This window comes from Branchiostoma belcheri, unplaced genomic scaffold (genome assembly GCF_001625305.1).
Source record: "Branchiostoma belcheri isolate BF01 breed outbred unplaced genomic scaffold, Haploidv18h27 scaffold69, whole genome shotgun sequence".
Classification (NCBI taxonomy): Eukaryota; Metazoa; Chordata; class Leptocardii; order Amphioxiformes; family Branchiostomatidae; genus Branchiostoma; species Branchiostoma belcheri.
In genome coordinates this window covers 562,060-576,694 of record NW_017804342.1, presented here as the reverse complement: position 1 = coordinate 576,694, position 14,635 = coordinate 562,060, and the positions used below count along the sequence as shown (strand labels likewise).

General features: G+C 44.4%; 1 protein-coding gene across 12 annotated transcripts in view; it reads left to right on the top strand.

The window, feature by feature from the left end:
- LOC109484187 (rootletin-like) overlaps window positions 1-13,308 on the top strand; it is a 69,103-nt gene extending 55,795 nt beyond the window's left edge. For all 12 annotated transcript variants that reach the window (XM_019787419.1, XM_019787416.1, XM_019787415.1 and 9 more), the window contains 19 exons: window positions 1,003-1,153; window positions 1,603-1,838; window positions 2,127-2,240; window positions 2,541-2,737; window positions 3,259-3,434; window positions 3,740-3,925; window positions 4,486-4,841; window positions 5,220-5,388; window positions 5,626-6,005; window positions 6,132-6,252; window positions 6,615-6,778; window positions 7,000-7,179; window positions 7,714-7,854; window positions 8,337-8,476; window positions 9,078-9,207; window positions 9,567-9,767; window positions 9,966-10,135; window positions 10,588-10,729; window positions 11,070-13,308. In XM_019787419.1, coding sequence (XP_019642978.1) covers window positions 1,003-1,153; window positions 1,603-1,838; window positions 2,127-2,240; window positions 2,541-2,737; window positions 3,259-3,434; window positions 3,740-3,925; window positions 4,486-4,841; window positions 5,220-5,388; window positions 5,626-6,005; window positions 6,132-6,252; window positions 6,615-6,778; window positions 7,000-7,179; window positions 7,714-7,854; window positions 8,337-8,476; window positions 9,078-9,207; window positions 9,567-9,767; window positions 9,966-10,135; window positions 10,588-10,729; window positions 11,070-11,465 — 3,750 coding nt within the window. In that variant the 3' untranslated portion in view covers window positions 11,466-13,308. The remainder of the gene's footprint in view (window positions 1-1,002; window positions 1,154-1,602; window positions 1,839-2,126; window positions 2,241-2,540; window positions 2,738-3,258; window positions 3,435-3,739; window positions 3,926-4,485; window positions 4,842-5,219; window positions 5,389-5,625; window positions 6,006-6,131; window positions 6,253-6,614; window positions 6,779-6,999; window positions 7,180-7,713; window positions 7,855-8,336; window positions 8,477-9,077; window positions 9,208-9,566; window positions 9,768-9,965; window positions 10,136-10,587; window positions 10,730-11,069) is intronic.
- Window positions 13,309-14,635: the final 1,327 nt, after the last annotated feature.

Here is a 14,635-nt window from a genome sequence, read left to right as displayed (position 1 = left end):
CGTTGTGATAAGTTGTTCACAGTTTCCCTAGTTACAACTCTTGAAGCTACACCTGTTATTTGAACAAGTTGGCTGTACAAATGTATATAAAACCTTGACTGTAGGTAGCTGTTACCCAACACACTGTTGTGTCAACTCCTCCAAACCTGACCATTGTTTACAGCAGCTGTGTCTAACCATAACTGCATACTTTTGATCACCATTGAAAGCATTTTAAGCAAAGCATAATCTTGTTGTGAAAATTTGAAACGTGTACACAAGCAGAGAGCAATGTTTACAAATCACTTTGGAGTGAACACGAGGTCATGTGGGGCACCCCTTTTTCCGTGTTTATGTTCTGTTTGAGACTCAGTGTAGCAGAACTAAAACCATTAGTCGGGAGTCCTATACCCCCAGGGCTTTCAGAATCCTCCAGAACACAGCAACATGCATCTCTGAGTCTCCATGTTATAACAAGGAAATACTACAGTATGTAAAGTTCATCTCGGTTCTGTAATGTCATGTACATGTACATGTGTACATGCACCTGCACCACTGCCTGTAGAATTGTAACGAGTAGTTTCAGGTTGGTAGACTTCAATCTGCATTATTGTGGCTCCTAATGCCCCTCCCAAACTGACCTCAATTACCTGCTTGGTTGATTATACTGTCTTGGCCTTGCCCAGGTCAACTTTCATGTCAGAGTCTTTAACCCTATAAAAGTTGTTTGGAAACTTTGCAATGTAGTGTCTTCCAAAAGTCTCAAATACATGTAGTTTTCTACAAAGCTTGAAGTTGAAACAACAATTGGGTCAGTGTATCAGTTGTCAGTTAGCAAATGATAGATGTTATTGAGGACCGATTTCAATTAGTAGTTGTCGATTTTCAAGTTGGACATGGGGGAATTTTTCACTTGCTGCGGTCTGAATCAATGAGTAAGACATGTCTTTTGTTTGGTCCCGTTGTGAAGTCACCTGAAAGTTTGTGTTAACAGATGTGTTGTTTGTTTGACCTGTTGAACAGTCTGAGGAGATTGCCACCCTGCGCGCAGACAAGGAGAGCCTGGAGACCCAGCTGTACGACTCCCAGACGCTGGCCTCCGAGCTGCAGACCCGCAAGGAACAGCTAGAGGGCGAGAACCAGACCATCCTGCTCAACAAGGAGGCACTGCAGGGTCAGTACTCTCATCTGTCATTACTCCAGCAGCTCCATGTGTTGAAAATGTATCTATTTTGGAGATATACGGTTACTATAATATAATTATAGTGTTCTTTGGATCAAACTTTATTTGCAAAACCATGTCTGAAGGCTAATTGCAAAGGAACTCAATATACATACATACATCCTGTTTACAATACTATAGTCTATACATGTATATTTGTCAAGTCAGTGACACTAGAGTCAGTGCAAGTATCTTCTTGAAATACAGGACCTGGTACAAATTCAGGCTATCTTAGTTTCCATCTTACATTTTCACATTGCATCTTAAGATAAAACAGACTCAGTGTCTGAGATTATTTGTTTACTGTAACGTTTGTGAAAATAATTGCCAAAGATAAACATGAAAATAACAAATGTTTGGTTAATAGTCCTACTGACATTTTGATTTGTCTCTCCCTCCAGTTGAGATCGGTCGCGTGCGTAAGGAGATGGAGATTGAGATCACCAAGCTGGAGCGGGACAAGGAGGCTCTGAACCAGAAGCTGGCGCAGCAGGAGCGGGACAGCTCGCTGGCGCTGAAGAACGCCCAGCAGTCGCACGAGGAGGACGTGGACAGGCTGATGAGGGAGAAGGAGACCCAGCGGCTGGACATGGAGTCTGAACGCGAGGAGATCATCCACAAGAACACTCAGGAGAAGGTGGGGGTCTTTTTTTCCTACGGCAACAGCCAGTCTGTTGTGGCTCTTTCTATCGAATCTTTAACACTTGGTACATGTAATAATGATTATAATAATTAAGATAATGAAAAGCCAGTGTTCTAGCCAGCCTGGCCTGTGTGATCTAGTGTTACAACTAAAAACTACATGTATCCAGTCCAAATAGACTATCTGCAAAATCAGTTCAATTAAATTGAAGTTCAATGTAGTTGCAAATGGCATGTTGAGCATCAAATCTCTGATTCTAAAGCATTTTTTGTACATTGACAGGACGACATGGTGGCCAGGTTTGAGAAGGAGAAGGAAGAACTTGCAGAGGAGCTGGAGGCTCTGGCTCAGGACAAGGACGAGAGTCTGCTGCTCGCAGAGAACGACAAACAACAGGTTTGTTTACCAATAAATATTTACTCTTTAAAATTTGTAACATTGAAAATGCCAGGATGGTTATCGTTTCTGTGCACATTATAATTAATGTGCTAGAGTTGTTCACTATTGTGCCTTACTAGTACTTTGTATGTTGTTCAATAAAAAAAATAAAGATCTAATAAGTTAGAGATTTTTCCCAGGGTTATTCCTTAAAAATTTACTAAATATATGTTATATTAGGCATATTTGACAAATTCTAGTGGCCAAATCTTTGTAGAGGAACAATGTTTTACCACAAATTTCTCCTCTTTTTGCTAGGCCCTCTCCCTGAAGGAGCAGGAGAAACAGACTGTGGTGGAGAAGCTTGGCTCTGCCCATCGTGACATCGCTAACGCCAGCATGGAGATGGAACGTATGAAGAGAGACGCCTACAGCAAACAGGAGCAGGACAAAACCACCATCAACTCTCTCAACCAGGAACTCAAGAACTTCAGGGCTCAGTTCGAGGAGGCAACGTGAGGATTCTACTTTTCCAGAAGAAACTATATATTATGTACAGTCAAACCTGTACAAGTGACCATACATACATAAGAACCAACTTGTCGATGTGACCGTTTTTGGACATCTCTTAGATGATTTTTTCCATTGAGCTGTCACTGAAACATTAAGAATCCTGAGTATAGTGATCACCTGTCCAGAAAGACCAGATTTTATTGGTTCCTAAGTGGTCTTCTGGCTGCATTGACTCATTAATGTTATCAAAGAGGTTTAAGGAATCAAGGACATTATGAAGAAGATTTCTTGCTGTTTTAGGAAGCACACAAAGGAAATGGGACAAGAATACCTTTTTGTTTGTTGTTTGTTTGAACCATTGTCTATTCATGATAAACTCAAATTGGGCAAATCTTTGTTTTGCCCTCATGAAATTGCATTGGATGCCTTTAAAGTAAGACAAAGTTGGGACCATGTGTGTGTCTGGGGGTAGTCTGTTCCAGACAATGATCTCACTGAGTTTGTTGTTGTTTCTATGTTCCAGCAATGCCCACGAGCGTGAGATTAAGGACCTGAACGGCCAGATCGCCGAGGTCAGGAAGCAGCGGGAGGCGGCGCTCAAGGAGGTGGCTGAACTCAAGACGCAGCTGAAGATGGTGGAGGAGACTCGTGACGGCGTCCGCCGGGATCTCATCGAGGCTCACCGCAGGATACGTGAAGGTGAGACGACCCTCGTTGATGCTTTTGTTCATTTGAACCATTTTTATCCAAGTTTGATGTCATGCTCTGAAACACTTCACTAAAAATCAAGGAACCCACATATAATGGAAGAAAATTGGTCTTCAATCGCCTCAAAAAAAGAAGTCAAACCCAGCAAAACTAGTACCATGTATGTTGTAGAATGCAGTAGAATGTATATAATGTTAGATGTAGTCCCTCAAACCATTGTAGTTTGTACCTGCAATTAGCCCTCGGGCATGTGTTTGCAATAAACTTAAACTTCGTCCATTGTCACCCACCAACAGGTGACGAGGACCGTGAACTGAAGCGTAAGGACATCATTGACCTGAAGCGCATGAACAACGATGAGATCCGGGAGAAGGAGGCCATCAGCAAGACTAACGAGGAGCTCAGGCAGAAGGTCAAGAAGACGGAGGGAGAGAAGAGCAACCTGGGCAGGGAGCTGGGAGATGCTAAGCAGAGGATCGGGGGTAAGGATGGGGGGAAGGAAGGAAGGGAGGATGGATGGGTGGATGGATAGGAAAAAGATGACTTCTCTGTTCAGGACACATTATCAGATGGAAGGAATGAAGGATGGATGGATGGACAGATTGATTGGCAGATGGATGGAGAATTATGACTTCTCTGTTAAGGACACATTATCATAAGGAAGGAATAAAGGAGGGATGGATGAGAAGCTGGAGGGATAGACAGATTGGCAGATAGATGGAAAAGATGTCTGTTAAGGACATCAGAAAGAATGAATGAAGGATGAATGGACAGATTGATAGATGGAAAAGAGCTGACTTCTCTTGATCAGGTAAGAAAGAACATGTTATTAGAAGAAAGAAATGAAGCATGGACAGATGAGTTGTAGCAAATGGAAAAAATGATGACTACCTTGTTAGGGAATAGGGACACTTACAGAAAGTGTTTGTATTTATAACATAGTAGCTAAAACTACAATGCACTTTGCATCTGTCAGCTTCAAGGATTTCTAAGACAGTAGAAGAAGTTTCATTGACAAATTTGCCCTTGTTTCTTCATGAAGTCCTGACTGAGAAGCTGGATGCTGGTGGCAAGGAGAACTCGGACCTGCGTAACAGTCTGCGGGAGGTGGAGAAGAGCCGCCTGGAGGCCCGGCGGGAACTGCAGGAGCTGCGGCGGCAGGTGAAGATGCTGGACAGCGAGAGCAAGAAGAAGAGTAAGGAGGTGGAGGAGCTGCAGAACCGGGTGTCTCGGGATGAGGAGAAGGAGGAGGAGGCTCGCCGCGAGTCGTACGGACTCAAACAGAAGGTGATGGAGACCGAGGCCAGCCGCGAGGCTGCACAGAAGGAGATCGCCTACCTGCGCAGGAAACTGGCCGAGCTGGACGACGACAGCAAACTCAAGGAGAAGGACTATCTGGTACTTTTTTGTTTTGTTTTGTTTGGAAACATTCTTTTTCCATGAAAGCTCAAAGCGGCATGCAAGCTGCTTTTCATATAATGTGTTTTTCTCTGTCCGTTTCTGTGAAACAAAAGATTGAAAAATTTTATACAAATGTTATAAATTTGTTATTTAGTACATGTACTTAGCTGTTTTTCTGTATCATTTTATACTGTAGTTGTCTATTTGTAATGACTGTTTTGTTGATTCGAAGACTAATTACTTTACAATATTGTAATAATGATGGGATAGTTCTCATACAAACAATGTGTAAAAGAAAAAACGGCTACTGTTGCAAACACTGATACATGACTCATTAGTTCACTCACTCACTCCTTTCCTCTCCGTCCCTGGCAGGCGACCATTGAAGAGGGCCGTGCTAATGAAAGGAAGATGAACGACCAGCTGCGTAACCTGGAGATTGCGCTGGAGAACACCAAGGCCGACGCCGCCGACCTCAGCCTCAAACTCAGCGCTGCTGACGGCAGGGTCAATGGCCTGGAGGCCGAACTGTCCCGTCTGGAGGGTAGGGAGATTTGACGTTTTGATCTCACACGATCCTATATTCATTTGGAAGTAAACGAATCCTTACATAATCCTTACACGAGTATTAAGAATCCTGTTAACACAGATTTTATTTCTCCCTTGAGGTCTTCTGAGTGGTCTTCTTGGGCATTTTGCCTGTATCTAATCTAAAACGGGTACATTTTATGTCGGTTTGCACGTTTAACATGTTGCTTTTTGTTCCTCTCCTCACATACAGCCCAGAAGCGTGACACTGAGTACAAGCTGGGCAGCCTTCACTCCGCCCTGCGCCGTACCCTGGGCATCAGCCGCATGGGTCGCTCTCCCAGCCCGGGTCTCATGCGTACCCGCTCGCGCAGCCCCAGCCCCACACGCCGCGGCAGACCTACCTCCCCGACCAAGGGCTTCGACAGCACCTTCGCCACCACCACGGACGGCATGGGTGAGATCATCCCGGATACCGGCTCGCCCGGCGCGCTGGAGAGGAGCCTCAGCCCCGCACGCCGCTCCATGACCCCCACACGCCTGGAGACCTCCGCTCAGGACATCGACCCAGAGGTCGTCCGAGGTGCTCTCAGGGACTTCCTTCAGGAACTCAAGGAGTCGCAGCGCGACAAGGTAAGATTAGATTTTTACGACAACTCTTATACTTCCTCTTCCTCATACCCTCTATAAATGAGCTAGAATTGTTCTGTGCAACATCATCATCATTCACGTTCCCTTCTCTCCCCCCCCCCTCAACAGGAGGATGCCCAGATCAACAACAAGAACCTCCAGCGGCAGCTGCAGGAGATGCAGAGTCAGCGGGACCTGTACGAGCAGCGTCTGCAGCAGCTACAGAAGACTCTGGGAGAGACAGAAGAGGGTGAGACTTTAAATGCAATTTCAGGGTAGCAAATCAAAAATATTCTCACTGGATGAGGAAATCTGTCTGATATTAACATTTACTCATTTTGTAGCACATTCCCGGCATCATTTTATACTTCATGTGAAATTTGACCCAAAATAAGCTCTGTGAGGAGTCTCTTTATTTTTTGGTACCCCAAATAGCTAGAACCAGCCTACGATACAAAACAAAGCAACCATTCTCCGTCAGTGACAGCATTTTTTGGCCTTACAGATAGCAGTATACAGTAGCTCTATCTAATAGTATGCCAATTACGTGGTTAGGCAACAGGGAGGTAGTTGATAGACATGTACTGACGGGTTGCCATGGTGATGTTCTAGGTAAGCGAGGCTCCGACGGGCGCCTGAGCGCGGCGCAGACCGCCCTGATGCTGCAGGAGGAGACCATCCGGCGTAACGACCGGGAGAGGAAGGGTCTGGTGGAGAAGGTGTCCACCCTGGAGCGCGGCCTGCAGTCAGCAGAGACAGAGAAGAGGCAGCTGGAAGTGAGTTCACACAAATTTGTCATATTATTACACAGCGAAAGGAACAGAAAAGACAAGTGATATGTACTTTACTGAGTAGTTTCAGGTTCATATGTAGAAATACTCAGACACTCACTCTCAGTCCTGTAGCCACAGGACGTATAGGGGCAGTCAGTCTGTCTGTCCACAATTTCTGTAGAACTACACTGACACAAAATATCATTTTTGTCTGTCCATCTCAGGACAAGATCAACAAGATGAGGCAGAAGGAGGGCAGCCTGGAGGCCGACAAGAAGAAGCTGAAGGAGAACTGGGACAATGCGGAGAACCGCAACACCAAGTCAGAACTGTCTCGCCGCTCACTGGAGGGAGACCTGCAGCGCATGCAGCTGGCCTTCAACGATAAGGAGACAGAGAACCAGGTCAGTTAGCTTCTCTAGTTACAATTATTTATTTCTTTGATTCTTTATAATGTTTTATTTCTTCTAATATTTAATTCTTTTAATTTTTTCCAAGTAATCATCTATTAGGTATCACAATAAAATACAATCAAGCCTGGACTAGTAATCATCTTTGTATTAGCACCGCCTGGACGTTTTGGTGGTTCCTTAGATTATATTTCAGATTGAATCATGTCTGTAGTAGCACGTCTACTGTATTTGGAATCCTGTTTGTACACATGTAGTAGGCACCTGAATGTCTTCTGTGACCATGTATTCCCTGGTTAGTATAGACATGTACATGTACATGTATGACTGTATACTTCTTCAGGCAATGCAACAAGCGCAGAGGTCTTGCTCCTATACAACAGTTCCTGACTCAGCATCTGTCTCCTATACTGTACCAAAGATCTATATTACATACAACATTTCCAGACGTGTGTATTTCTCCCTAACGTACTTATGAACCGTATAACAGTTCTTGACCGAGTGTTTGTGTGTTTGTGTCTCCCACAGGTTCTACAGGACCGTATTGACAGCCTGACTAAGCAGATCCAGGACCTGGAGGGTAAGGCCACGTCCCTGCAGCTGACTGTGGACAGGCTGTCCATGGCTCTGGCCAAGACTGAGGAGGGAGAGAGCCAGCTCAAGGACAAGGTAAAGCACCCCTCACACATAGCCGAATATGGCCTTCCAAACACTAGACTAAGCTCAACTCCCCCCAACCATAGTTAGCAGTAGGTCAGGAGCAAGATTGGCTAGTGTTCGGTCAGGTTAGCACCAGCTGAATGTTTCAAATATTTAAAATATTCGGGTGAGGTTCAGCCATGGTTGGCTGGTGTTCGGGAGTGGTTCGGGGTGTGATTGGCAGTCGAATTTGACTCAAATGTAGCACAAATTTTATTTGATTGTATAGAAAGGTAGGCTTGGCCAAAATCTGGCCAGATTGCTCCGGTCCGGAACTTCACTCAACCTTGGCCTTAATATTAGTGTAAGTGAACTTTCTACTCCTTAGTTGCTGCTTAACGCGATATTTGATGGATGTTAACTAAATAAAATCCAGAAAGAAGAAGATAATGGAAACACTGGCTTTTGAATGTGAGTTACTAACCAGTCTATCTCTCTCCTCGCCCCCACAGGTGCAGAACCTGTCCATGACCCTGTCGGACAGTAACGCCACGTCGCAGACCCTGCAGGAGAAGATCCAGCAGCTCCAGAAGGCCCTCACCAGCAGCGAGCACGACCGCCGCGTGCTGCAGGAGCGCCTTGACTCCACCAGGTACACTTTTTACAGTGTTCATATTTGCGATGGCTGTTTGCTTCAGCATCGGCATGCAAGCAGGACGTCTAACCCTCTGGAGATGGGAACAACTGAACTGACATCAAACCAGACAGTGTGTGTGAGTGTGTGTGTGTGTGTGTGCCTGCATGTGTGCTTTTTTTTACATATCGACAACAAAGTCACAATATTTGGTATGATCAAACTGCAGAACTTTGTGACCATGGATGATTGTTTGCTACGGAATTCAGTAGGAAGAAAACATCATTGAACTCTGATGATTTTGCTTTTGCTATCACTTAACTCTAACACTGTATTCCCTCCCATTCTCTCCCCCTCAACCTTTTGACCCCCTCTCCCTCCCACAGGCTTAGTCATGTCTGTTGTGGGTAGGTCTCCGCTTTTCGTTTTTATTTTCTGTTTTTAAGTTAACTTCTGATTTCTTTATTTTTCCATACTTCTCAACAAATACATTGCTGTCTTTCAGGAAATTCCCTCTCTTTGCTTCAGAATCTAGCTGCTTTGTTCTCATATATCTCTACTGGTATCTATGGAAGTAGTGGTATCGTGATACTGACAGAGTTCTCCCTCCACCCACTAGGCAAGCCCTGGCCGAGGCTAAGAAGAGTAACCACAGCCTGGGTGAGCGCGTACAGCTGCTACAGAACGAGAACGCTGAGGCGGACGTCCGCCGCATGGAGCTGGAGGGACAAGTCCGCCAGTCCCAACAGGTGTGTACAGTTTTTGTTTCAATTCTGGCTTGAAAATTGTTGCCTATTACATATGTACTTGCACTTTAAGAGGTAGTGAGATGCTGTTCTGACAAGATGTAGACAAACAAATTGGGGAAAAGGAAAACAGTCAAAGATTTTAGACATTTCAATGACTCAGCCGATGCTTAACATGGTAGAAGAGAGTCATGAAGATAGATACATCTTGTGTCTGCAACTGTAAGCCAGGAAGGATCAAAGCTTCCTTTGTTTCTTGTCTTTTTCCCTGGAACCCGGAGAGTAAATGAGTGAGAGTAACAGTAAGATTGAAGATTGCCTTTGTCCCTCCCTCCTAACCGGTTTTGCCCGTCCCTCCCCAGATGGTGCGTGAGCACAAGAACTCGGAGGACGAGGCCCTTCAGAGGATCCAGAAGGTCCAGGAGGACAAGCGCGTGCTGCAGGAGCGCATCACCGGCCTGCAGCGAGTCATCGCACAGCTGGAGACCGAGAAACGCGAGACAGAACGTTCCGCCGTCAGGCTGGAGAAGGACAAGTCTGCACTGAAGAAGACCCTGGACAAGGTCAGTTTTTTTATTTGCAGCTCTTTTTTTCATTATGTCTATCAACATCCATACTAGCATGAAATTTGAAGTCACTGTGGTAAATTAAAAATTTAGCTACTGCAACCTTAAGTTGATCAGCATTGTATAGAGTCCCTTCTTCTGTCTACATACAGTCTAGTAGAAGTCTAATGATTGTTCTTTGGGGATTTGGGATAGGTTGAACGAGAGAAGATGAAGACAGAGGAGACCACTCTGCAGCTCGACAACGAGCGCTCGACCATCGAGCGACAGATGGGCCAGCTGGAGTCTGAGAACGTGGAGATGCAGCGGCAGATCCAGGCACTGCAGGCCACGCTGGCTGAGACTGAGCAACAACATGCACAGAGGTCAGTATAGACATAGCAGCAAGAGCTCCACCTAGCAGCAATCTCTTGAACTACAGCCCCTTCCCTTATCAACTAAGATTTGAGATCACACATATAATAAACAGTTGAACGGTACAGAAACACAAAGGGGGCTCCCAGGAATTAAACCTGGGCTGCTAGCATGCAACCCCAATGCTATAACTCGCATGCAAAAAGGACCCATTGGACTGTGTGAGTACTTGAACCCCACTGTTGCATACGTGTCAACTAAGGTTTGAGACACAGGGCGAAGAAATGTCTTAGTTCCCCCTTATGTCAAAAAAAGGAAAGATGCACAAAAATCACAGAAATGACTCCTTATATCTGTAATGCAGCAGTGTAGTCACACAAATCATGGAACTGGCATAGTGTAAAACTTGGTCCAAACAAAAGTTGCTATAGTCTTGTACTGAACTGTCCTCCTGTCCGTCCAGGTTGATCGAGCTGACCACCCGCCATCGTCAGGAGACAGAGATGGAGACAGAGCGACTCAGGACCGCCCAGCTGCAGGCCGAGCGTACGCTGGAGGCTCGGGAGCGCGCACATCGCCAGAAGATCAAGGGGCTAGAGGAGCAGGTATGTAGATTTTCTCAAGCTTGCTTCAACAGCAAAACATAATGTACCTTCTTCTCAGTTCTGGAAATCCACCCTCATTCCTACCCTTAGAATTTAGATTTAAGTTTTGCAATTGTGAGTCTAGATATGAAGAAGTCATCTTGATTTCTGTCTTGTTAGTAAAAGTCATGGAGCATTGACTGTAAAATGGTCCTGTATGCTGTGAACATGATCAACTACAAGTAGTCCAACCTGTATTCTATTGCAGATTGTGCTGTTACTATTTCATGTTATGCTGTGTTTAGTGGGGTGTTCATGTCTCCCTGTGCCTTTATTCATGTATTTCTGTGTCTGTTCCCAGATCGCCACCCTGAAGGACCAGCTCCGTCAGGAGATGCAGAAGAAGCAGCAGCTGCTGACCCGCTCCGCCCGCGCCCTGGAGGAGTCCCGCGACATCCACGGCGTCCTCGGGGACTCCCTCCGCTCCGTGGCCCGCGACACCTCCCTCGACCCCCTCCTCCTGGAGCACGAGACCAAGAAGCTGGACGACTCCATGGACTACGCATCCCGCATGGGCGCCACATCCCCACCTACGAGCCTCGGGCGGCGTAACGGCGGGCGCAGCACGTCCCCCTCCAGGATCGGCCGTCCCTCCTCGACATCGACTCCTGCTGCGGCCGTCCGCCGTTCACCGACGGCCAGCATCGCTCGCCGCTCCAGCCCCACACCGAGCTCTCTCCGACCTCTCAGGAAGTAGGGCGCAAGCAACCGGGCACGCTCGGTCCCTTTATGACCTTAATGACACAGTGTTAAGCTCACGAGCCAAAGCAAACGTTTCCATCTTTAAGAACAAGACCAGATTTTTCTCTCCCGGTTGTACCTGACAAACAACTCGACTTCCGTGCAGCCAGGCCTGCTTTCTGCTACATTTGGCATTTCAGGAATTTCTCGGCCATCTTTTTATAAAATTTGAATCTCGTGCACTGAAATTCTAACATGGTGTTTTGCACCTTTAACTTCCCACTGCAGGGAAAAAATATATATATATGTATGAATTATAGGTAGCACTTTTGAGGCAATAAGAGACTTGTGACGTCCCGATATATGCAAACATAGCAGACTCTAGGGAAGCTTAGAAACCAAGAAAAACTTTTTTGCACAGTACTGTAGCATTGGAAACCAGCAAACAAGAAAGGTGCTTTTTTATGCGATCGAATCTTTGCAGTGTGCCTTTCTCTCAGGTGCGGCAAAGACTCATGCGTGCAGCTAAGAAATAAACTTTAAAATCATCCGACAAACTTAGCGTACTATTGTGACAATGATCATTCCACAAGGTACCCAATTTTTTTACAAAGTTGTAGAGGAGTTTATTCCAATCTATTCCATAGAACTGTAGAGAAAGTTTTGGGAAGAGTAGACATATCAGAATTTTCCGAATTATTCGGTACACTGAATTTGGGAGCAACTATATCACATTGGCAGGGGGATGTATTTTCATTTGTACTTGTGTAATTTGCACCTGTTTGTGATGTATAGAGTGACACGTGATTGAGATATTTTCCAATATGCGCAGTGTGTGAAAAATTGTAGCATAAAGGATGATAGTAATGGAAGGGACAGAGTTTGGATTGACTTGAAAAGTGTGTGCGATTGGACATACTCGGATGTTCGTTTTTGACACTTGACGCAGTTACTTGACCATTTTGTGCTTGTCTTTAACTAATAGTGTGATGAATAATGTGTGGAAGAGCATTGCTAGCATGCTAATATTAACCTACACGTAGTTTGGATGTTTCGTTACTTCTCAAGTGTAAGGAAGGCAATAAGTGTTGAAGGCTACAGGTAGAAATTACGACAGAATGATTTTGTGACTGAGAAGATAATGACGAAAGTTTGTATATTGATACATTGATTGTGTGAAAAGCCACTTGTATGGCAAATTTTGATTTAGTGTAAGGGAAAGCTTGTGTGTATGTTAGATGTAAGATTGTGGACTCCCCCCACCTGTTTGCTATGGTTGCTTCCACAAAAGATGTACTTAATCACTTTGCCGAATATAAACCTGATGATGTACAACATTTCTATGACAATATTTCCACTTGGATTGTATGTAATAGAAGCAGTGGATTCTGTGACAACGTTTTTTGCATTGCCTACTGATGAAGGATGTATATGATTTGCTAAGTAAGAGAAGTGGATAAGAAAATTGTACCGTCTGCAGTGAGAGGTCAGTTTGTAGTGTTCTGTACTCTTTCGTATGTTTTGATGTAGCTTTATTTGTGTGTAATGAAGTAATATAGTATGTTCTGATTTCATCTTTTTCAACATAGTCATTTGTGTGTAGATCATAGTATTCCATAGATGTGTTTCCAGTGATCGGAGGATATTTTGCAGCATTTTTTTTCTCACACAATCATTAATGTGGATGTCATCACAAGTCCGTCCGTTGTGAAGTTATTTTTTTGCCTTTCTGCAATTTTTGGTTGTCAGGGCTGAGAGTATGATAAGGAGATTGTGAATTGTTTCTGTATGTCACCTTGTGCACCAAATGGTTTTACTAACGGTTGGGAACCAATAAAGAGTGTATTTTGGTGTGGAAATTTTCCGTTGTGCTTTGTGATCATTACTCGCTTGTTGTTAGTGTTAATACCTGTGTTTGTATGTGTATTATTCGATCGGTATGAATGCCTTTCGCGTAACTTATTTTATTGAGGAGGTCCTAACCAAAACCAAACTTCGAAGGCATTTAATGCAACTTCGGAGAGGCAAAACAATGAAACTTGAACCGTTTGAAACAGCCTCAAAGTAAAAAGCTACGTGGGGCGTCTATATTTTGGTACCACCAATAAATAACTAGAATCGGCCTAAATAAGCAACCGTTTTCCATTAGCACCATCGCGTTTTCCTGAGATGTCAGTATATATGCTATGGGATAGGGTTGATACAACTTGTAATTTCAGTACATTTTTACTGACAAGAAATTTGACTTTAAAATCCAGTTTTACTGCCGTGAAATTGCATTTGTAGCAGTGAGTTCCACTCTACGATAGGAAGTTTTTAAAAAAATCACTCCTACGCCAAGAGAATATTCTTAAAAACCAGGGATATTAAACAGAGTTAAAAACCCTTTGTAAACTTTTTTTGCACTGCCGGGACACTAAACAAGACTAATTACTATACTTGTATTTGAAAGATAATAGGTGATAACGACGAAACAATACACATCATACTACAGATTAGGCGGGCCGACAGTCGGATAATCAAACAATTTCCTTTCATCCTTAGAAACGTCTGGAGCAGTTGGTATGATTAGCACATGCAGCTAATATACAAATTTATACATCCAGCCCAAAACTGGGAATATCTGCATAACTGGAGTATTCACCCCTCAGCGTAACATACCAGTTGGCTATATTACACCGAGCGACTTGTTGTCTTCGTCAGAAGGACTATGAAATTGTCTCGCCGGAGTGTGGGGAACTGCGGATTTTGCGATATAACTCTGGAAGGCATCATTCGACGTCTATGATTTTTGGCAGGCAGATTACCGCTGTTAAGGCCAAAGTCAAGTACAAGTTTCGGCTTCGTGGGGGGTCCGTGCGTCACGTTAGTACACCTTTTGTGTTTTTGGCTTGTTAGCAAGATAACTCAAGTATTTGTAAAATGTTGATTATAATTCTTGGTGTGGTGCTTACTATTGTCGGGACCAAGGTTAAGTTCGTTACTGAGCTTCGTGGGGGGTTTCGTTGTGACTACAGGGGGCATTTTGTTAATTCTTGTGAGCAGGATAACTTTTGTATGTGTGGATGGAAGTTAATGAAATTTGATAGGCATGTTACTGTGATGGTTTCCAAGATTGAGTTCAAAGATGAGAGTCGTGGAGGTCGTTATGTCCCCGTAATAGGACCTTTTGTGTTTAGAAATCCC